The 24,055-nt window shown below is 44.2% G+C and overlaps 1 protein-coding gene across 1 annotated transcript in view; it reads left to right on the top strand.

Moving 5' to 3' along the window:
* The window catches only part of FGFR3 (fibroblast growth factor receptor 3), a 55,083-nt gene that overhangs the window by 5,447 nt on the left and 25,581 nt on the right, over positions 1–24,055 (top strand). The window contains exons 3-4 of the mRNA XM_058804128.1: positions 15,586–15,849; positions 20,128–20,181. Coding sequence (XP_058660111.1) covers positions 15,586–15,849; positions 20,128–20,181 — 318 coding nt within the window. The remainder of the gene's footprint in view (positions 1–15,585; positions 15,850–20,127; positions 20,182–24,055) is intronic.

The following is a 24,055-nucleotide window of genomic DNA, read 5'->3' as shown; positions in this document are numbered from 1 at the left end:
TCTGAAGCTGCATACAAAGCCAAAAGCACCTTAAAATACCTTGTTACACCCTGAATTTTTTTTTCCTTGGCCTCCTACATAGCTTGTCAGTTTAGCCGTTTCCCCTCTTTTGGCTGTTTATCTGCTGGTCTTGTTAAAAAAAAAAAAAAACTTTTTCACTGAGGTAAAGCTGACTCCCCCAGTGTCTCCCTTCTCATACGCTCAGAGCTCAGGTTGCCAAGTGCCACAGTGTGATTTAAAGCTCTATATGTGTGAAGAAGGGCTTTTTTTCCTGCACTGAATGCTGTGTTCCTGGTGTGCTTACCCCTGAAGTATGTGCCCCTTGGCTTGAATGACCAGGAAGTTTCTGCAGTATCAAAAGCAAACAAGAACTGTGAGATACAGGCTGAGTAAAACCTTTAGCAAACTTGGTAGTTAAAATGTGAAAGATAATCAGATGTAAACCTGCCCTATTATTCTGATAGTCTATCAGGGCTTTTGCATTCAGGTGGATAGAAACTAGCCAGGAGGTAGATAAACCAATTTTTTTTTTTTTTTTTTTTTTTTTTTGTGCAGTGTCACTCAGGTTACTCAATGTAGCAAAGCTATTTTTGAAGAATAGCAGCACAGTCAAGTAAGAAAACATTTCTCCTGTCACTGCTTCAGTTTCAGATGTATTAATCTAAAAATGGGGTGGTATTTATTGCAGAGGTGGAGGGTAGGTCTAGTGTGCTCTTCTTGCTTTCTCAAATCCAGAGAGCAAGGCAAGATAACGAGCTGGTTAAATAAAAAGGTTATATTGAAACTTGGAAGTAAATCTCTTTATCATGCAGAACTGTATGCAAAACAATTACCGTGTGCTTACATGTTTAGCATCTGTGAGATTTTGGGGCTGTGCCATTTCTGCAGGTTGTGAGGGGTTAAAAGCATTATTAACTCAAGTGAGAACGGTTCCAAGTTTTCGGGTGAGGAAGGGATGGAGCCCAGGGTTGCTCTCTGAGAGCAGGCTCTGCTGCACAGGCTGCTGTGTGTGCCAAATGCTCTTTCCTGGGAACATCACAGCACCAGGACCTGTTTGCTGTTTGCAGCAGCACAGCCAGGGGTGTACTCTGACCTCCTGAACCACCTGCAGGTGTCACACTGACATACAGCATGCTGGCTTGGATTTTCTCCCCTCATTTCCTTTTCACCCAAGGAGCCAAGCCATCAGTTAAGTTCCTTGAGTTATGAGGCTTTTAGGGAAAGACAGTAACAGACAATGATAGTTAGATAGGCATGCCAGAAACCTCCAGAGGTGGCTTCCCAGCTGTTGCTTTTTCACAACTGATAAAAGTGTTTGTGAGTTTATCTTAATTTATAACTGTTGCCCTGGAAATTTGAGTTTTATAGTTGATTTCACTGAGCTACCTTTTGCTGTTCACAAGGAATCTCACTAATGTATTTCAGCTGAGTAGTGAAATCAGTAAAGCTTTGGAGACCAATGCTGGGTTATAAGGATTGGACTATTATCCAAAAGCAATGGATTTTAAGCATTTTGGAGTTGACCTGGTTCGAGTTGGGTGTAGGGGAGACAGCAAATTAGCTGGGTATTGCTTAGGGGCCAGACCTTGTGGTGGGGATGTGTGTGGGTGGGTTCTCACTGATGCCAAGAGGGAGGAGTGGTGTGAAGTAACAGGCGAGAAGGGGAGGACTTCGCTGTCAGAGGGCTCCAAGGAGGGTGCTGAGGATGAGAGCATCTCTGATGCTCCTCTCACAAGAGGCAGGTGGCACCTGGCTCTGAAAATGGGGTTCAGGCATGGTCCTTGTAGCAGAGCCGTGTCCCAGGAGCCATCTGGTGCCCTGTGTGGCTGGTGGTGCCTCTGCAGAGGGGATTTTCTGGGGGTTTCACTGTGGTGAGTGTCAGGGGAGGTCATGTGAAGCCCTGGAGCTGTTTCTGTTCCACAGGGCACTGCAGGGTAACTGGCATCACCCTGAACTGACAGCTCACCCCCCCTGCTCTCTCCCCCTGGGGAAGGTGAAATACACCTCTGTGAGTGCTTTTCTTTGGAGTAAAAAGGAGCTACAGGGGATGTTTCTGGATCCAAATGATGGGGCCAGCCTTTCTCAACCTTCCGCTTTCCCTGTCAGAAAACTGAAAAGATCCCAAGAATTAGATTTTTAATTTTATTTTGATGCTTGACAGAGCCTGTAAAGATCCTTCACAGCAAATTTGGCTCCCAGTTTGGAGGGTCATTGCTTTCTTTAGGGGTTTTGCCATTCTCTGCTTCTTGTCCTGTAAAAATAATAATGAGGTCCTGATCTTGTGCCTTTTCAATCCTAGGCAAAAAAAGCCCCCATTGATTTCCAAGAGAGCAGGCTGAAGCTCTTCACAGTTCGTGGTGGGAGCAGCTATTTAGCATAAGCAGGGATTGTTTGGGAAGTTTTCTAATGACCCAAACATTTTAACAAGCAGAGGAAACTCTGGTGAGTAAAAGGGCTCCCAGTTTGGGGGTGGAGGTCCCTGGAACTGGCTTTCAGTGACCTCCATTCCTATCCAGGCAGCTGTAACACAGACCTTCACTTCCCATCTGCTTTCTGTAACTCCAGATTCCATGGGAGCCTGTGGCAGCATCACAGCCCAAGCTCAACACCAGAGGCAGCAGTGACAGCCACCCCAAGCTCCCTGTGCCTTTGTGTGGGGCTGTGCTGGCCACTGTCCCCTCCTGCCCCATCCTTGCTGCTGTTTTATCAGTGTTACCAGCATCAGCCTCAGTGCCATGAGCTGCAGGCAGCACAGTGCACCGGGAAAGTGTTAATAATTTCCTATTAATAATTCTGTGGGTGAGCTGAGCCCTGGGACCCTGCCCCACACAGGAGCCTGTGGAGGAGCTTTCCTGGCACTTCCTGGGCAGACAGAGCACAAGAAAAAGTTTTCCCACAGGAGTTTTTTTTTTAAACCCTGCTTTCATGGGCAAGACTCAAGTACAAGCAATTCCCTCCCAGCAAAATACTTCAGCAGCTTGTGTGGAGACTGTGGGGCCTGAACGAACTGGTGATTTCATTTATTTTTTAACTTCTCTCTATAGATTCCCCCAGGAAAGCATTTTGTTTCTAGGCAGTAGCAGGATCTGTGTGAGATGTGCCTTGGGAGATGGGAGTCTCACAGCTAAAAGTGAAGAGGAGAAACCAATTGCAGTGAGAAGGTTAAGGAGTTCTGAGTGTGCCCTGACAATTAGCATGTTCGAGTGAAGATAAATCCTCAATGAGCCTTTCTTTAATTAAAAGAATGATTGGAATTAAGCACAGTATCATCTCTCCTGATCAGTATCATGAGTATCTGTACGAATAAAGCATTTCTGAGGAGGGAGAGAAGCGCCAGATTTTAATCTTCCTTTGGTAGCTGATGTGTCTGCCTTTTGCAAGGGCATATTTCTCCCTGTCTTGGAGTACCCAGGCTTGTTGACAGTAAACAACTGTCACTTGGCAGTTTATGAAAGAAGAATGTTTTAACAAAACATGTCCAGTTTAAATAGTTATGTTAATAGGCTGGGGATTCATGCAGAACTGAGGGGATCTGGTAAATGGAGGTACATAAATTAGCTGGGATTTAGAACCATAGGATTGTGGATTGGTTTGTGTTGGACAGGACCTTAAATATCACCTTGTTCCAACCTCCAGTACTCACTTTGTAAGAAAAAAGCTGAATGCAGCTGGGTGAGAAAAATTAAAAAATGCTTTTCATTTTTACAGTCAGTGTGTTATGCATGAATTCACAGCTTTCTGTGAAAGCATAATTCTTTTTTCCAAAGAAAATTCCGAAAGCCTCTTTCTTCCAGCATGTGCTGGGTTGGGCCTGGGGGGCCCCTGGGTGGGATGAGCTGCGGGACCCCAGTGCTCCTACCGAGTGCCCCAAATGCTGCTCCCAGCTCCACAGGCAGCGTTTGGGCTTTGCAGCTGCCCTGCCCTGTCCTCAGCCTTTGCCTCGCGGGGTGGTCACACGAGGAGGCTGCAAGAAAACTTTGGCTCCTGATTTGTGAATTGATTAATTACAGAAAGGAAGGGGTGGGGGAAAGTAAGGAACAGCACATGATGTCCTCTCTGCATTCCTGCCCAAGGTTGCTGCAAATCCATCACCCATCTTCTTTTGAGTTAAACCCTGCTGGATGCAGTGAGAGATGAGTGAGCGCAAAGTGTTTGTTCCAGCTCAGCCCAAAGTCATCACTGTCAAAGTATAATGAGTGGGGGCCTGGTGTCAGGCACTTGAAATCTGTAGTCAAGCATAAAAAATGTTTCAGGCTTTCCAGGCTCCTGGATCACCCAGCTTGGGAAGAAGGGTGTAAGTGGCTCATGGGGGATACTGGGTAAAACCACTCTCCTGCACTCCAGCTGCCATCATGGGATATAATAGAAATATATTAAATATATTAAATATTAATATTACATATTATAAATATATAAATACATTTATATATAAATATAAATATATTCTATTTTAAATATATCAATATATTAATATATTAATATAGTAAATATGTAATTATATATTATATAAATATATTAAATGGAGTTTAAATACAGAGTACTGTGTTACAGATATCCCAGTCTGAAAGAAAGTACCTCAGAGACAGCAGCAGCACCTTCTGCCCTTGTTGCAGTTAGGGCAGGAGAGCTGGAGAAGCAAATGGGAACCACCAGAGTTTTGACAAAGGGTCCCACTCAATTTTCTTTTGCCCGGTGGTTCAGTTAGTATTGCCATTATTTGAACTAGGAGCCAAAGGAAACCCAAACACAGAGCCTCCCACTGCAGAAATGGTTTGTGATGTGCCCAGGCAAAAAAAGGAAAATAACTCCCAGAAAGTGTTAGTGGAGTTGTGCTGGGGCTCCAGCCTGTGAATTATTTACTGAAGGAATAAGATTTCTGCCTCATTTTTAAGTGCAGGCATTCTGGCATCTTGATTTTGGGGAGGCAGTGGGCTCCTGCATTGCAAAAAATCATGAAGCAGAGGGGGCAGCAGGGGTTCTCCTTTTGCCCTGTCCCCCTCAGTGCAGGGACAGAAAGGGGCAGGTTTGTACCCATCCCCGTGGTCTCAGTGGTGGGTCACTGCCTGAGCCTGGGGCTGGTGGCCCCATGCCCTGCAAGTCCTTCCTGTGAGGAGTCACTGCATGCTCTGAGCAAGATTGTCTTGTGGGTGGAAGGTTTTAGTCCTGGCAAAAAAAGGGCCTGAAGCCTCCTCAGGTGCTTTCAAAACACATGTAAATGTTTGAAGTAGAGGTTTTCCCCTCTCTGTCCCCTCCTCCCAGTGCATAGCAATGAAGTGCAGACAAGAGGTGCAGTCTTTGCAGCAATAACTTATCCCAGTGTTTGATCCCAGCTGCTTTGGGCATGAGACAGAGCACTTGGAGGGGGGACAGGGGATGTTTCAGGGCAAGCAGGAAGAAGAGATGACCCTGAATTAGCCACCCACCCCTGGAAAGGGAGTGGAGGAGGCAGAATGCTGTGTGCAGCTCTTGCTCCATGTATGGGTTATGCCTCAAGTGAGGTTGTTGAACCTCGTGTTTTCATGAGTAATGCACAGTGACGGTTCATCCCACCCAAGGGAGCATGGCAGGAGCTTTGGTGCCTGACTTGCAGACAAATCCAGCCCTTTAGTGGCTGCTGGGCTCAGTTTTTATCATCTCTATCTTCTACCTGGCAGAGAGCTGTTATCTTCCTCCTCTGCCTTGCCTGTTGCACTGACCATCTTTGGCATCACAGCAGCATCCATCTAAATCTTAGAGGCTCATTTGCACAGAGAAGAATTATTAAGTGCTTCTGGTGGGGAAAGGAAAGGGAAAGCTGGGGAAATGAGAATCAGAAGGATGGGGAATATATCCCAAAGTGCCTGTGAAAGGTCCCTGGTTCATGCTGGTAGGACCAGCCATGTCCTCGTGGAAGGTGGAAATAGCCCTCTGAAGGGAGTCTCCATTTCCATACAGCAGTGCTAAAATATACCTAATAGGGGTATCTAGCCTGCTTCTGGAAGCTCTGGATCCTAATGTAGTGCAGGTTGTAGATGATTATTTGGGAGCCCTAAAACTGCTTGGAGGCAGTGGGAGCCAAGACACGCATGACTTCCCTGAACTCTCTCTTAATTTGTAAAGTGGAGTCCCAACCCTGCTGTAATAGATAGGGTTACAGGAGACCATTAAAAGGTCCCTCCTGGTGAACCTGATGCCCTGGTGCTGCTGCTGGAAATGATAAACCTCTGCATTCAGGTCGGATGGTATGCCATGCCCTGCATGTACGCACGGATGCATGGGAGCTGGTAAGTCCTGCTAATTTAGGGGTTGTTTTCCAAGTCTGTTTTCTATAACCCTGTAGACTTAGTACAAATAAAGAACTGACTAAGTTTCCTGTGAGAAGCGCAGAACAAACGCAAAGGGTGGGATTTGAATGCAGAAAGGTGAAAACACAAATGTATACAAAAACAGCAAGTCAAACAAGCTGAAAAAATATTGTAAGGTTGATTTAACAGAGCAGTGAACTCAAAGCTGTCTAATCCCTTTAGCAGCCTTCTTTAAAGAGGAGAAATAAAATAATTTTTGACACTACTTTTCTTTGCCATCTCTCACAACTCTTTCTAATAATGCTAAAGGATAAAACTTGAGTTTAGCACAAGGACAAAGTGTTGCAGCTTTAGTTAGAGGTGTTTTCTAACAAATAACAAAATCTTTGTTTGTCATTTGCGACATTAAAGTGGATCAGACTTCCTGAAAGGAGATTACTGTTCAATTTCTCCAACTGGGGTACCTGGCACCTAAATCTTGCTTGAGACTCTGAAATAACAAGCTTAGTTTTATAAGATGCTGAGCCAGGTCAGGCTCTGCATTTAAATCATTTAAGCACTCTCAGAATCTGGCTATTCATTTTGATGCATAGATATGGATTTCAGAGCTTAATCACTGACCTTTGCATTTCAAATGTTTGACCTTTGTTTTCTTTACTAAGTATGCAGACAGAGTGGCCCCCAAATTATTATTATTTTTCCCTTTTACACAGCTGAAAACGGCCAGCAGAGAAGACTTGAAGTTCTGTATCTTATTACTGAGAAATAGGGATCTTTGGAAATAGCATTTTATGTTACTCAAGGGAAACTTGCAAAAAGGGGAATATTTTCTTATTTTCATTCACGAGAACATGATCCTTCATATATCTAAAACCCACAATCAGTTGAAAAAAAACCCACCCAAACTACCCTAAACCTTTGCCCTCTCTTAATCCCTGTACAAGGGTTTTTTTTTTTAAGATGTCCTTTTCTCCCCCCTGAAATAAAGGCAATTGATAGGCTTATAAACAAATACCAAACATTAAGTCCTAATCTCCATATAGAGGAGCCTGACCCTTTTTATGGAGAGAGAGGGTAGAGAGAGGAAACGGGGCCAGGAGTTTCAGGTTTAATGCTTATTAAAGTTTTAGTGGGTGGGAAAATGCAATCAATAAATTTTGTTTAATGCCTCAAAACTGGTGTTAGTTTTCACTAGCTACACCGGAGAGTAGTTTTCATTTTGAAACTGGGACACTCGTAGTTGGAATGACAATTAATGTGGAGTGAATATGGTCCCAGTTGGAAGCTGATTTTTTTTGAATAGCATGAGAACTTCCCCCACCTCCCTGCCTTGGCTCCAAAGTGGGGTAGCTTCCGTTTTTAATTAGCAAACCCGGCAAAATTTAGCTCATTGTGAGTTTCTGATCCTTTGGCCCAGTGGATGGCTTGGATTTCTCCATCTTGCTGTCTTGAGGCTGTTATTTTTTTTTTTTTTCCCTTCAGTTTTGGTGCGGGAAGGAAAGGGGGGCTTCAGGATACTTAGGATTAAAGTCATTGTTTGGGGGTATTTGTAGCCAGCTGCCTGCATTAAATGAAGATTAGAGGAGTGCACATTAAAAGTGCAAGGGAAATACAGAGGACCTGGGATTTGGGAGCTGCATAGCTGTGAACCGAAGGGGAAAGGTTCGGGCTTTATGGCAAATTTTTTCTGATGCCATGTGATCTTAAAGCCCACTTCAGAAAGCAGCACAAGTAGCTTCCAGGGCAAAACTGGCTTGGGAATTGGAAAGGGAGCAGGAGCATTTGCATCCCTTAGAAAGCTCTTCTGAGGTAAACCTAAACTTTTGAACCTGGGGAACTTATGTACTTCTCAAAAATTCATCTGCAAGAGCACTTGAGAGGTGGTGAAATTTTGATAGAACTGACCAAGTAGCTGAAAGCCCACCCTGGAGGTCAAAGCTCCAGCAGTAATGAATATTTGAAGGATTTTTCGGAAAGAAATGAGGGTACAGAGAAAGAGCCCAGGAAAAAAACCAGAATAATCATTCAGCAACATTGTAATAAAGTTTGAAAATATTTCCAAAGATACAGTGGCTGTCCTTTTGCTATGCTTTGTGGAGCAGTCATTTGTGAAAGCTGTGTCTTTGTAGCAAACTCTGCTAATTGCTTGGGGTGTGTCACCTACAGAACCCTCCGGGTAACCTGGAGTAGGAGGGATGCTGTGGGTGCACTGGTGCTGAAGAGCACAGGTTTGACCAGGACCTCCACAGTTTGGTCCTGCCAAACTATGGTTTGGACCAAGTTCTGCTCCAGTGGAATTTGGGGCAAGCTTTGCCCAGTCTGTTGGGATGCTGGGGAGCCTCCTTCTGTGCCTCAGTTTACACAGCTGCTGCCACTGGCTTTGAAAGGGCTCCTCGTAGTTGCTTGCTTGCTGCAGTGATGAGGGTTTTTTGGACTTCCTCAGGCATGTAGAGCAGAAATGTAAAACATCAGCTGCATTGTGGTGGCATCTGTCTGTCAGCATCAAGCTGGGATGCCCGTGCTGTGCTGAGCAAAAGCTGGGGCCAAGTTTGCCACTGCTCTTCAGAGGCAGCAAGAGGCAAGACACCAAAAGGATGTGACAACACAGTCTCTTGTGCTCCCCAAGCATCAGCCCAGGGAGTTCCATCACTGCCTGGAGCAGGGAGCAGTGTGGGATGGCCACGTTTGGCACCAGAGTTGGGTGAGGTGCTCTGTGTGACCTGTGGGGTGCAGCTGCAAGGGTGTGCTCATCGTGGGGTGCAGCTGCAAGGTTGTGCTCATCGTGGGGTGCAGCTGCAAGGGTGTGCTCACTGTGGGGTGCAGCTGCAAGGGTGTGCTCATCGTGGGGTGCAGCTGCAAGGGTGTGCTCACTGTGGGGTGCAGCTGCAAGGGTGTGCTCATTGTGGGGTGCAGCTGCAGGGTGTGCTCGTTGTGGGGTGCAGCTGCAGGGGTGTGCTCACTGTGGGGTGCAGCTGCAAGGGTGTGCTCATTGTGGGGTGCAGCTGCAAGGGTGTGCTCATTGTGGGATGCTGCTCTGCAAAGGTGTGCTCATTGTGGGGTGCAGCTGCAAAGGTGTGCTCATTGTGGGGTGCAGCTGCAAAGGTGTGCTCATTGTGGGGTGCAGCTGCAGGGGTGTGCTCATTGTGGGGTGCAGCTGCAAAGGTGTGCTCATTGTGGGGTGCAGCTGCAAGGGTGTGCTCACCGTGCCAGGCTGGAGCTGGTGTCACCCTGCTGTGAGTGTGGGCTGCTGAGGATTGATGCAGCTCATTGCTGCCCTCCTGGAGGAAAGCACAGAGACTTTGGCACCTGGGAGAGCTGGAACTATCTGCACGGGCATCCTTGAGCAGGAGCTCTCACAGTCTGGGGACACAGCGTGCCCATGCTGCCTCCCATCTGCTGCTCCCTGCCTTTGGGGACCATTCATGGAGCGGAGACATTTCACATCAGTTCTTTTATTTCTCTAAAACAAGTTCCATGCTGAGTTCAAAAAGTTCAATGCAGAGCTCTGAGCTAACTAGATACATACAAGGGGTGTTGGCTTCCCTGTTTTCAGTGGGGAGCTGACTGTACAATCTGGCCAGATTTTAGGGAAAACTCTCCATCACTGCTTGTCCTTTTAAGCCAGCAATCCCCAGCTGAAGGCTTGGGGTCAGTTCTGGGCTCTCAGCAGCAACCAAAGCTTTGTGCCTCTTGGAGGGGTTTGCATTCCCATCTCTTTAGGTGTAGCCAGGAGACCCCTTTGATTTGTTCTCTGGTGGGTTTTTTCCTGTCCTCCTCAAGGCTTCCAAGTGTCAGAGGGAAATTCTCCTGGCCAAAGTGTTTTGGTAACTGTTTTAGCTTTGTGACAATTTATTTCTTTAAACTCTCTGTGCCTGAATTGGGTGATCTATGAAAACAGTCCATTAAAAGGAGGATACTGTAGAGTCCTGATGAATCCTGTTTTCTACTTGGCCGATGGAACAGAAAGCTAATTGCCAGTAGTAAATCCATTCAAAGGAGAGCTGGAGGGAGGGAGAAAAGCTAATATTCCTCCTTGAATGCCATTTAATCTCTGAAACCTTTCATGCAGATGTAAATTAGGATTTGCACAACAGAGTCAACAGTTGCTCCCTAGATAAGGCAGATTTGCAACATCTGCTTTTTCCATTTTGGAAGCTCTTCCAAAGTTGGGGATAGCCAAGCTAAACAGTAGAGATTTTTTTAATTCCTTTCCATAATCTCTTGTTTATAAAGAAGGCTGCATATGACAGAACTAAACCTGGTTATTGTTTTGCTAATTCTCTAGGAAAAAGGTTTGCTTTTCTCCCAAAACAGATCTAAGAAAACCCCCACAGGGTTTTAACACAGTGCAGTTACTTGTTAATGTCTTTGAAAGAAATGTCTGGTAACAATTGCATAGGCCACTGCAGTGCAAATACAGTATAAACATAATTATTACTATTATTATTATTATTATTATTATTATTATTATTATTATTATTATTATTATTATTATTATTATTATTGCAGCTGTTTTAAGCTTTTCCAGGAGAACTGCCTCCTCCCAAGCAAACACTTGCAATATAGGAAAGATGAAGTGGTACTTTTGAGTGATCTGATCTAGGGGGAAGGTGTCCTTGCCCATGGCAGGGATGTTGGAATGAGATAATGTTTAAGATCCCTTCCAACACAAACCATTCAGTGGTTCTGTGATTCTGGGAAATAATGGAGGCAAACCCTTTTTAGATGTGATTATCTAAAGACATATTTTTATATCACAGTTTAGACTTCTGCAGATACAGATATTTTGTTTTTGCAGTATTTTATTTCTGGGTGTGAGCCCCACTGAGCAGGGGAGATAACCCAGCACAAACACTTTGGGAGGTGATACTGCTTCAGCAAAGCATCCTGTGCTGCTGTGGTTGCCAGAGCAAGCCCCTTCTTCGCAGGATGGCTGCAGCCTGGCATGGGGAAGTGTGGTGCAAGAGGGCTCCTGACCCAACAAGGGGAGAGGAGCTGGGGAAGAGAAAAACCAGAAGGTTTTATGTAATACTTTTTATTTTATAAATAATAGAAAATATGTACATGTACACATTTATATAATATCATGTAAATATTTGATATATTTGCTGTGCCAGGCTTTTGGGGTGACAGGGCCATAGCCAGACAGGAGTGTTCCACCTCTGGCACCATCACATCTGTGCAGAAAGGAGGGGAATCTGTGCCCTGCATAAAGCACTGCCAAATATATATAAATATATATAAATATATATAAATATATATCAATATAAAATATACATAAAATATTTATGCAGAATATATATATATTTATACATATATAAATATATATTTATATATAAATATATTTTTTAATAAATATATATTAAAAAGATATATATATATATGTGTGTGTGTGTGTCTGTATGTATGTATGGCGTGGTTCCTGTGGGGAGGTGACACTGACGCCACTTGTCACTTTTCCTGGCTGCTTTTTAGATTCAGACAGATCTTAAATGAGCAATGTTTGATAAGGTAAGTGTTTTATTTCCCTTTTGGGAAGTTTGCTTTTCCCAGTGCAGAAGCCCCAAGGTGAGGTAGGGAAATAACTCCATCCTAAGAACAGACACACAGGTATTGTGAAAAACACTGAATATTATCCAGTGGGTGAATAATACTCAGTTAACACAGGTAGGACACTTATTTAGAATAAAGCAGGGCTAAATAGACAGGACACAGTGCTGGTCTGAGTCTGGAGACAGTGTACAAGCTTTTTGCCACCATGGCTGTGTTCATCCCCCTCATGCTGGAGGTTTTCATATACCTCCAGCAATTATCCACCAGCTTGCTGGCTGGGACCATGGTCCTCCTGGGAATGGGGTAACAAACTCAACAGGAGAAAGCTCTGGCATGGCTGTTGCTCTCTGATCCTATAATGTGTCCTGTCACGGTGGATTTGGTACCATAAAATACATAGAACAAGAAACAATTTCAGATTAACCTGACAAGAGAAATGCGTGGAGCGCTGCTGTCTCTGTGCTTGTTAACGTGCCAAATACAGCTTGTCCAGCTTGAAAAGGGAAAAATATGATCTGCTTAGAACTGAGCCTTAATCCTTTCCAGCACTGGGCTGTGGAGCAATGCTGGAGAGCCTCTGGGGGTTGCTGGGGTTCAGGGTGGGGTGAGGAATCTCCTGCGGGTGGTACACAAGGTGTTGTGTGCCTCAAGTGCTCTGTGGGGCAGTCCCAGTGTAGCCTGAGCTGTGGTGGATGCTCCCCTGCTGCAGGATGCCCACTGAGGGAAAAGGATGGTGGTGATGGGGAATGCATGTGCCCCACCAGAGCAGTTCCTCTGGACACTCCCCAACACTTTGGTGTTTGGAAAAGTAGGGCTGTGGGAAGTTGTTACAGGGAAAAAAATCAAAGGTGAAGAGAAAGAAATTTTCTGGAGCCAGAACCCAGTGCCCTTGGGACATGGGAGCATGGGGCTCCCTCACCCCTCGCTGTGAGCCTTTGCAGCCCAGCAGCAATCCTCAGCAGTATGTGGAGATAATCCCTGACACCCAGGAGGGCATCAGGCAGCCTTGAGGTTGGCTTGGATTTTTCACCCTCCACCTCTTCCTCGTCCTTTTTTGCCTGAATAAAAAATAACTTGGGAGCTGCATGCGTTAAAACCAAAATAAAACATTTCCAGGCTCAGCCAGAAACAAGTATTGATGTCTGAAAGGAGCAGACAGCTGATGGAAATACTGACACACTTAAGTACTTGGAGCTGTGAACCACACAGAAAGTGAATTATTGCTGGGATGAGCCAAACAGCCAAGGAGATGAAGTATCTTATCCTTATAAGTGAATACATAGAAAAGCATTTCAGCGTTGCTGGGCCAACTGCTCCTCATTGTGGAAGGTGTTTCCAGCCAGTTGCTGCCTTTTTGCTCCTCTGAACAGCTTAAAAATGGTCTCTTTCTCTGTAGTGTGTTTGCTACGAGCAGTGATGATGCTGTGAGTGCTGATCTCCATCAGAGGCATCTCTTGGTGGTTCTCAAGTCATTACTGCTTTGACTAAACTAATAATTAGTGGAGTTTTAGTCATACCTTGGGAGCCCGCAACCCAGTTTGCCTCTTTCTCAAAGAGCCCTTTAAAGCTGCAGATGTGTTATTCAAGTGTCAGAGCAGGCTCCTGTAGCCCCTACATGGGTTAACTCCCTGGTAATTTATACTTGTGTGTCATGGTTTAATCCTGTCTGGGAACTCAGCCCCACACTGCAGCTTGCTCACTCCAACTCTGAGGATGGAGGAGAGAATTGGAAGAGTAAAAGTGAGAAAACCACCCATAAGGGTGGTGACAAAGGCAGTCTAATAAGAGAAGCAAGGGCTGTACACAGAAGCAAAGCAGAACAAGGAGTTAGTTCTCCACTTCCCCAGGGCAGGTGTTGAGCCCTCCCCAGGACAGCCAGGCTCCCTCATAGGGTGACTGAGAAAGATAAATGCCACCACCCCAAAAAATCCCCCTTCCTCCCTCTTGCCCCAGCTTTATTGCTGAGCATGGTGTCATGTGGTCTGGAATATCCCTGGGTCAGCTGGGCTCAGCTGTCCTGGCTGCGTCCCCTCCCATTTTTTTATAGCTGGAGAGTTGGCTTCAGAGGGGGCAACTTCATGTCTCCTTCATGTCTCCTTCATGTCTTGGTGTGTCTGGTTGAAAAGGTGTTGGAAACACCAGGCACATGGAGCTGGAGGGTGGGAAGGAGGTGCTGGACTCTGGCCACCCTGTGGGAGATGTGAGTTTTGCCTCCCTGCTTTGAACTCCTGCTGTTTCAAGCATGAAAATGAGACTGTCTCTGCTTTCAGATTTATCTTGTACTTGAAAGCTATATAAGGAGTGAGAGTAAAAATTGGTTCTCCAAGGTCACAGTTGGCAAAGTGCTTAAAAGCGTTTGAGTGCCCATTTAAATACTTTGTGGAGATCTCTAGTTTGGGTCCTGTTTATTTTTTAAGCCATAAGTATATAAACAAAAGTTTGAAAAACAGTTAACAGAAGTGAGATTAAGACCATTTGTAGTGTTCTCCTTTTAATTCACTGCTACATCTACCCTGAGATTGTTCCCAGTCAGTACAAGTGAAGTCACTAGAACCAAACTTTGCATCACAACATCTGCTGGGGAGATTAAAGGTAGATATGCCAAAATCAAGTTGTCAGAAACAAGAGGTGCTGCTTCATTCCACAGAAGAAGCTTGAGACTTCAGTCCATTTTCTGAGTCTTACTTTCCCCTTCATTCCAGCATTCCCTCTATACACTTAATAAAAATTTTTTGTTGCTTTGTCATTAACCCAGGTTCATTATGGTTTTTGAAAAAGAGTTATTTCCTTTTAAACAGCTAACCAGTACAGTTTGGGCTGTGCTTAGTCTGGGCTTGTTCCTGTTCAGTGGGTTTATAATACAAAAGCCAAAATATACAAGGCTTGATCGTCTGGCAAACAGCTTTGGTAGAACTGTGTTTAGTGTGGAGGGCTTGTACAGTTGTGTGGGGTTTGTTTTCCAGTAGATGAGATTAGCAAGAGGTTCCATCAAAGTTAGACCAGTACTCAGTTTTGCAAGTGCAAAGCTGTCCTCAGGACTTTTTAATTTAAAGCCAAGGTTGGTACCAGTGAAAAAAATTCTCATAGTCTAGAAGAAGGAAGAAAAAACTTGAACATTTAAACCAGAATATTTCTTGACCATATTTTCCCCAGAGATTTATCCCAGTTGGGAAGAGACCATGGATGAACACTTAAATGTAGTAATGAGTGCTGGTCTGATAGCAAGGAGATTCTGCATGGAGCTTCTTTTTTATTTACTAAGAGTGTATGCTTTTTGGGAAAAATTTTATTAAAAGGGAAAAAACCCCAATGCCCTAAACCTCTGGCTGTATGAACACCACAACATTCTGGCCAAACCATAAAATATTTGAGTTGGAATTGCTGCCATGGTATGAGGAAAGGTTCTTTGTAATCCCAGTGAGTGTGGGCTTTGCCTCCTGTGAGACAATACCTCCCATGAAATACCACCTTTTCAGGCTTTCAGAATCCTTTCTTTCTACCCTGCAAGGCTATTGACTGCAACAATTTTATATTTTGAATCTTTACGTTCACACAAGAATAAAAACACACATGACAAGAAGAGAAAAGCAATACATTTTTCTCTTATAGCCTGTGGTAGGCAAGGGGAAGGTCTGGGCACGTGGAAGCATCAACAACAGAGCAAATACAAGATGTGTTTCTTTTTTAAACACTCTATCCCTGACACCTGTTCTTATTTATTTATCTCCGCTTCTTTCTCCCTTTGCAGAATACTTGAGGAGCGAGACCGCCTTTCTGGAAGAGTTGGTGTTTGGAAATGGAGATACCATTGAACTTTCCTGCAACACCCAAGGCTCTTCTGTGTCTGTTTTCTGGTTTAAAGATGGTATTGGAATTGCACCTACCAACAGAACTCATATTGGACAAAAACTGTTGAAGATAATCAATGTGTCATATGATGACTCAGGGCTGTACAGTTGCAAGCCAAGGCATTCCAATGAGGTCCTGGGAAACTTTACAGTCAGAGTTACGGGTATGTGCAGAAATGCAGCTGTTTCAGTGGCTTTCTATATTTTTTTTTTTTAATTTTTGCCCTTTCACATGTTCAGCACAACTGGTGGTTTGTGGTGTTTGTCTTTCCTTGGAAGGTCTGTACCTCCGTGGTAACTCCTGACAGTGATTAGACTGGCAAAACAAACCAATTTGTATGTCCATACCAAATGCTTGATGTTAATGCTGAGAGAGACTTAGAAAGGGTGGTGGTCAGATTAAACCTCAGATCCCCCTTAACACTCAAATAGATGCAATGCTACGTGTGGCTTTGAAGTTTTTTGTGAGTGAGTGAACTGTGGCTCACAGGGGTTAAATGATGTGTTCTATGTTATGTGACAAATCAGTGGCAAAGTTGCAAAGTTGCATGCTGGAAGTTCCTGAAGGCTGTTTCTCTGTTGTAGCTGGTAAATCTCTGCCCTCCATCACAGTTATCACAAATTGCTAGCTTGTTTTAGAGGTAGCTTATCTGTAAACTGTGTATATCTGAAATACATGCTTCGTCAAAGTTACTTACTGGGATTCATACATTGCAAACAAGTGCTGTGTTAGCAAAGCACATGCTGTCATTTGCTTGGCCATATTTTTTGTGATGAGGACAATAGAACAGAACAGCTACAAGCTGTCCAAGCTGGATCATTAAACACAGAGTGCCAGAAAAATCTGTTGTTTCCAGATAGCTAACCACCAAAACAAAGGTCATTTTCATGATTTCAGGCGGGTGCATTGGTGGTGGATCACTGTGAGCAGATAGAAACTCTCCTGATCAAAGGTTAAAAGCCTGAATTTTCAGGAGAGTTCGCCCCTTTGAGATCTCAGGTTTTGAAAACTTTGATTTGCCCTTAAACTGTTGGAGCTCTTTCAAGAATCCTTGAATAGTAGGTCCTTTCTCCAAAAGTTGAGCTCCCTCAAAAAGTGAGAGTCTCTGTCTGAAAACCAAACACAGAGATGTTTGTGATTGTGAATCACAACCACTCCATAGAGAGCTTTCTTGTGCAATAGGATTTTGTGTGAGAGAAAACCATCATGAGAATAAAAGCTCGTTTCACCAAGCCTTCAGCAACATCTGCTTTTTATTGAGCGTTACTGGAGATTGCTGTGAATGCTTCAAGGTCATATCAATTAAATGGTTAAAGAAGTATTTGGCCCTTAAAAGGCTTTCTTTAACTAGGTACGATTATTGGAGCTATCCAGCAAACTGCAGGTTGTTAGAAATGTTACTCTCTCTTTTTTTCCTAAGTGACATGAAAATGCTTTTGAGTTCAAGGGGCAGCAGAGAGGCAGGAGAGGGCAGCTGGTTACATGCTCAAATGAAACAGCTGCCAGCCCCAAAAGTTTGTAAAGTGAGAAATTGTTTTTAATAGTGGAAGGACTGATAATCCTCTGCTTTTAAAAAGTTTAAGCCCCTGTATTTTTCCTCTTCACTAATAATAGCTAATAACAGCTTAAGAACTAGCGAGTAACCTGAACCTGCTTTCTGACAACATTATGAGTCTTTGATTCTATTAGCCCACTGTCATTACCACCAAAGTGCTGGTAATGTGGGAGCCTCCTTTTTAGCTGTCAGCAGCACTTGTTTTAAACTTTGAAGCTCTGCTTTATGTGGCAATAGTGGCACCTCTCATATACTCAGATATTTCTTCATAATTAGTATTGATTGCTCAGCGTGGCACTGCAGAGGTGAGATTGGGATCAGAGATTTGTGGTTTGTGTCCCCAGTTCTTTAAGGTAATGCCAGCAATTAGCTCAGGTATCTGGTCAGGTGTTCATGTGGGTATCTGATGTTTGGGGCTGGAGTTGTTCTCTGCATTAAACTGGTTTAAAGCTGTACTAACAGACTGGAATTGCTCTGATCTCTCTTCTTAAGTGAGCAGAGCTAGACTAAGTGTGTTTGGAATAGCTGATCCACATACAAGTTCCATTTGGAGAATGCTTCCATGTCCTAGGGGCATATGAGGATTTCCTACACAGAGCCATGAGACAAACTGATTGTGCTGCAGGGGATGTTTGATGCTGGAAGCAGAGCAAGTAGATGCTGGAGCTGGCATTCAGGGGCTGAGAACCAGGCTGATTAATAATAGCAAGATTTGATCTCTTTAAAATTCCTCCCTTGACAGACAAGGGCTTGAGTGTTTTGCTTGTTTACAAAAAGAAACATACTGTCCCCTAAAAACCTGAGCACTTGGAAAGGATTGTGTAGAGGCTGCGTGCCCAAACTGATATCCAGCCTTTTTGGCATGAAGCTCCATTTCTGCAGCCATTTCATGCACAGAACAGCCTTTGGATTTAGTGGCTGAGCAGCACCCCTGTGATGAGCCTGGACTGCAGGCTGGTACCAGCAAACAGAGCTTTCAGAATACCCAAGGCCAAGCATTACAAAACAGGTGACTGAACAAAGTCCCTTTTCATTCATAATTAAAGCCCTTTTGAGCAGTTCTTGCCAAAACTTCAACAACTTCTGCTAAAGATTATTCATTTAGTAAATGATGAACAAATAGCTTATAATTTTTAGTCACCTTTTAAAAAATGTGAAATTTTAGTAACTTGAATAGGACAGTAGCTATGAATATGGGCTATTTGGTCTTAAAATCTAAGCTGCACTTCTCATCTTAAGAACAAGCAAAGTCAAAAAACTTCCTTAAACCTTGTGAAAGTGATTTGGTATTAGTTTAAAAATTGATTCTACTCCTCTGGCCATGATGGATTCATTGGAAAGCAGAAGTAAACTATAATCATGTGTTAATATGTGGGTAACCTAATCTGAGAGCAGAGCTGAGAAGGTGCTGATTTCTCCGTCAGTGCTGGTGGGGATTTGGCTCAGTTTCTGCCTGACTTGAGTAAACCTGCTGGATCAGCCAGAACATCCCCTTCACTTTCAGCAAGCCCCATGGCATTTCCCTAGTTCTGCTGCCAGCAGGACCTCAAGTGTGGGTTTGCAGTTAGAGACGTGCTTGGAGTCGTCCTTGAGGCTTTGCCAAGGAGAAGGTGCAGAGCTCCATGAGCCCCTGCAGACCAAGGCAGGGAGATGTTTCCTGTGTTGCTGCTCTGGATGGTGAAAATGCCTGGGAGGCCATTCCAGATTCTGCAGGGAAGAACTATTTGTTGTTAGCTTTCCTTCTTTTTCCCTTCTTTTATCCCCTCCCCACCTTTTTCTTTCTCCATTTTTACCTCTACTGTGCTGGTCAGAAGATAGTAGAAAACTCAAGTGCATCTTGTAATGAAGGATGTTCTGCCTGGCTTGATCTGAAACAGCTCCTTACATTTCTGGCCACATATTGAACCCTCATAATGTTTCCTGATTTCTAGTGTTTAAGGCCAAGTTCTCTTACCACTGTCTCAGAACATAAAGGCTGCTGGGTTACTACCATTTTGCCTTTATTTGAAAGAAAAATTCCTGGAGATTATGTAACAACAATGATGCTAAATTTTCCAGATGCTGAACTGTACTAAGCTAAACTGTGTAAACTAAATCAAACACTAAGCTGCTGTTTGATAATGGCATTTACATTTACAGTAGTCAGTTGATGGGGGGAAGAGGAACTGAGCCTTCATTGTGGACAGCTTGGAGAAGGTGAAATGTTAGACCACATTAAAAGAAACACTTCAGAATGTTTTGGAGAGATACAGATGGAAAATTCCCACCTGTTTACCTGTATTGAGTTACAGTCTTGAGGTGCCTCTGTGGGAGGAATATAACTGAAGGGAACTGGAATAGCCATCAAAATGTTGATGGAGAGAGGTTTAATTGCAAGAAGGTCAAAAGTTTTGGTCTTAGTGTTTGAACAAGGAGTTAATGAAGGGAGGTGTGGCAGGAGGATATTGAGTTAAAAGAAAAATGCAGGGAAAGTGAATTTGAAATGCTGACCTGCCATTTTGCGACATGGTAAAATAAAAAGTCTTCAGAGTGAATGCTAGAGGGAAGGAACAAAAAAGCAGTCAGAGAGCTTGTTCTGCAAAACAAAATTTTCCAGTTTACAATTCCTTTTGTGTTTATGAGGCAGAGAACATTTCACAGGGAGAAGTATTTGACATTGGACCACGTTTTCAGAGCGCTGGCAAACTCCTGACACCTCTCTCCCAGCTGAGACAGCTCCTGTGCAGTTGTGCCTGGCCCAGCAGCACCAGAGGGCTGGGCTGGTGGGGCTGCAGGGAAGGGTGAGCCACCACTCGGATGTTCCTTGTGTGACACCAACAGCCTCATCCAGCTGTGTCCCCACGCACCATCCTCCTTCTGCTTCACTCCTTTCTTGTCTCTTTCCAGATTCCCCTTCGTCAGGTGATGATGAGGATGACGATGATGAGTCAGAAGATACAGGTAATTAATTTTTCTGGGATACAGAGGCCTTTAGTTTGCAGAAGCTGTGGCTCCCAAGCAGTGCAGCTCATCTGGGTGTTCACACACAGCAGCTTTTTGTTGAAAAATCAGTGACCTTAGGATGAAAAAACGATGAATGAAATTTATCTAAAAATTTAGAAACAGCTGACAGAATTATATTGCTGCCGTGGAATCCTACTGTATTTTGAAGATTTGATGCTGAGAATCTGAATAGATGGGTAGTTACAAATTCTCCTTGCATGTTAATCCAGACAAGCCCACTTACTATATATATATATGTATATATACACAATTGTTTTACTGCACTAATATTACACCAGTTTTATACCATTTCAAACATTGACTGCTGTACTTTTAACTATTCTGATTCTGGTCCTTACCAGCATCTTGACAGGAGTCAGAGTACAAAACAAAGACTAGCCAAGGGCCAAATTTACTGATGCCATAAGTGAGAGCAGCCTCTTTGACTTTATTGGCTTTTTCTTTCACTCCTGTGAGGAAAAGAGTCCCAGGTCAGTGCTTGGTGCTTTCACAGTGAATCTCTTTCAATCCCAGTGCTGCTTTCTTTAAGTGCAGTAGCATTAATCAGGATCATTACAGGCTTCAGAGGTGTTAGTGCTGGGTTTTATTCTGCTCTTTGTACTTCTGCAGAGTGCGCTGCCCATGTGTATGTATTTTTAATAAATAAATGTCTTTGCATTTGAACTCCCAATCAGCTATGTGCATTGGCAGAAGTTCAACATGACTGGAAAATCTCTCCTGCCCATAACATTGCACATGCAGGACTCTGTCAAACAGATCTGCCAGTGCAATGAGTTAATACTGCTGTGTGAGCAGTGTGTGGACATTAATGGTGAGTTACAGTGCCAGCAGACCCATCAGCAGCAATTAGTGGTTTTCTGATAGCTTCTAATTAGGGGCCAAATCCTGCCGGGTGACAGGCACCTTTGCAGAGGTGCTCAGGGCTCCTGGTACCTGCTGAAGAATGGTACAGACATAGGGAAGGTCTGGTTTGGTCAGGGTTTTTTCCAGCTGCAGAGCAGCTTCTGATGAGGACAACTGATTGTTCTGTACAGTTTTTTATGTGGTTTGCAGAGAACTCAATCTCTTAGCAACAGGTATCACAAAACATCAGCTGGCTTATGGTACAGAAAGATGTTTTTCTTCACTGGAAAGGAAAACACACATTTCAACTCATGTATTTATAGCCTGTTTTCTGGGTCTTCTTGACTTTGAGGCTGTCTCTGGTTTTAGACCTGAAAGTAATGGCTGGCTTTGCTTAAAAGTCTCATTATAAAAAGTTGGATTCTCTTCTCCTTTAAAAATGGTTGATTAGGTTAATGCGTCCGTGTGGTTCTCGCGGTGATGTTTTGTGACACAGGTGTGCTTTGTGTTGCTTTCTTTGATGTCAGATCCTCCACTTAACTCTCAGAGATCTCCTGAGTGTGGGGAGCTGTGCTGTTAACCCTGGTACCACCACTGGCAGGACATCCCACCAGGAGCAGGGGCTGAAGGACCATCCCAGGCAGGCACATAAGGTGTAGCCAGTGCCATGTTCTGTGAACAGCCCCAAGACCCAAGTCCTCTGTCTCCTGTGGCAAAAATGTGCCCTGCTCATAGGGTGTGTGAGACACAGCTGTGGTCAGTAGTTAGAGGAGGAAAGGCAATAAATGCTTTCATGCAAAACAAAAATACCACGGACTTACAGGATGGATAGGGTTGGAAGTGACCTTAAAGGTATCTTGTCAGTATAACTGATACTGTTTCATATTTAGGGGGAGGCAATCCAGCCTGGACTGGCTCACTGAGTGTTGCCACGCTGCATATCACTGACTAAAATCCTTTTGTCCTGGCCCCTTGTGGTGCTAAGTTACTTTTCTGGCTTGTGTTACTCAAGAGAGTTTCTCATCCTCACATAGTGGAGAGTTCAGAAAGCTGATTCCAATAGCATCATGCATTTGAAGCCAATCTGGGTAATTTTAAGGGTTGGTAATACCAAATTCTGTGTGGAGTGCCCTGCTCTGCTCACTCTCAGCTTCCTCTCTGAAGGGCAGCACAGAAACAGGGCATCCTTTAGGGATGGGCAGCAGAAAAGGAGAAACTTCTGCAGCTTCAGATCAGCTCGTTTGTTGCAGCCTTGTCTCAAGCCGTGATCCGCCTTTGCAGAAAGAGGCTTTCTAATACCTCTGTTCTCTACAGCTGTTTTTCCTGGCCCTGAAACAAAAACAAAACTCCCTTTTCACACACTGTGCTTCTGCCCCAGTGCTCCCTACCCCTCTTGTATCTGTTTGTTTGGGGCCCCCACTGCGCAGCCCCAGCACCTTCAAAGAGCCCCCATAATCTCCAATTAAATCTGGCTCTGTCCTCCGAGGCGTCAGCTGGGGAAATTACACAATTAGGGTTGATTCTGTCTGCCACAGAATTTGGTGGCAGCTCCTAATTGCTAAATGAGTGCTTGGCTGTATTAATTATTCCAAGTATTGCTCTCAGGTTTTTTTTAATTGGTCATTCCAGTTGGATGGGTGGCCGGTGTCTTTGACGAACAAAACGGACCGTCAGGCTTAGTGTTTGATGATGGGAAAGGGCTGCTGATAATGTTTGGGGGTCCCTTTCTTTTTTCCACACCTGCACATGCAAAACCATTGCTAGTAATTAATTTACAGAGAGCTAGTCTAGAAAATTTTCCTGTCTTTCATCCTTCCTCTTTTCCCGCTCCCAAAACTCTCTGGAGCTTTGCTTGAAAAGAAGAGTTAGCAACATTTTCAGGCCCTTAAAAAGTGGTAATGAAGGGACTCCGAGGGCAGAGCAAAGCAAAAGCAGGGTTGTTTTGTTCGCTGCTCCTGCAAGTGAGAACAAAGGCACTGTTTTCAATGTGTAGACGCTTTCTTCCAGTTCCAGTTTGACTTGAGAGCAATGCCCTATTTGAGTCTTGGCACAATAATCCAGGGGTGCCCAGCCCTGGCAAGCCCTGAATCTTACAGAAGAGCACTGAAACAAGGGAAAGCACTCAGGGAAGAAGTCGTGTCTAATTGCAGCAGGCAGGAGTGAATCCTGCCTTTGCTCCATATGGAGAATATCCCCAGCTGGAAACTTTCCTGGGCTCCATCTTGCTCCTCTCTGATGTCTGATAGCAAAATTCCCTTTGGCTTCAGTGACTACATTTGCAGCCAGTGGGTTGATGGGTCTCCTGTGAGACTCAAACTCATCTTTTGAATGAAAAAATGTGATAAAATGTCACCCTGCAGCACATGCAGATGTTTTGTAAAAGGGAAGAACCCCAAAAAGCAAAAGGAGGAACCTGGTCCTGACCAGGTGACCATGTGATGTAATTATACCTCCATGCCTAGATGATTGTCACCAACACCATAAAATGGGATTTCTTGTGGGCAGATACATTAATCAAACAACAGGACAGGTTATTTGGCTGCCCTCTGTGGCAATGGCAAAAGGGGGCTTTTCCATCCATGCCTGGCCTTTGCCATACCTCTCCCCTGTAGCCCTGTTAACCTCTTGTAGCATCCCCAGAAAATAAAGGTGCATTGCCAAAAGGAGACATTTGGCCAGAAAATGGCCCAGGTGTCAGAAACCAAGGACCAGCATGGGTTTCTGGAGCCCTCTCCTCTCCAGCCTTCCCAACACCACCCCAAGTGTCCTCTGCATTCACTCCCCTGTTACTGCCTGGGGATTTGCCCAGTCTTTGCTTGGTTTCTGCCCTTTCTTCATGCTATAACAGCACCATCCTTTTACCATCAAGACCTGTTCTTTCTTTAGCAGTTGCACCCTCTCTTCTAACATTTCATGGAATATTCCCCATTTTTGTGCAGTTCTGCCATGTGGAATGGTAGATGGCTGC

Source organism: Ammospiza caudacuta, chromosome 4 (assembly GCF_027887145.1).
Source record: "Ammospiza caudacuta isolate bAmmCau1 chromosome 4, bAmmCau1.pri, whole genome shotgun sequence".
Taxonomy (NCBI): domain Eukaryota; kingdom Metazoa; phylum Chordata; class Aves; order Passeriformes; family Passerellidae; genus Ammospiza; species Ammospiza caudacuta.
This window is presented reverse-complemented; position numbering and strand designations above follow the sequence as displayed.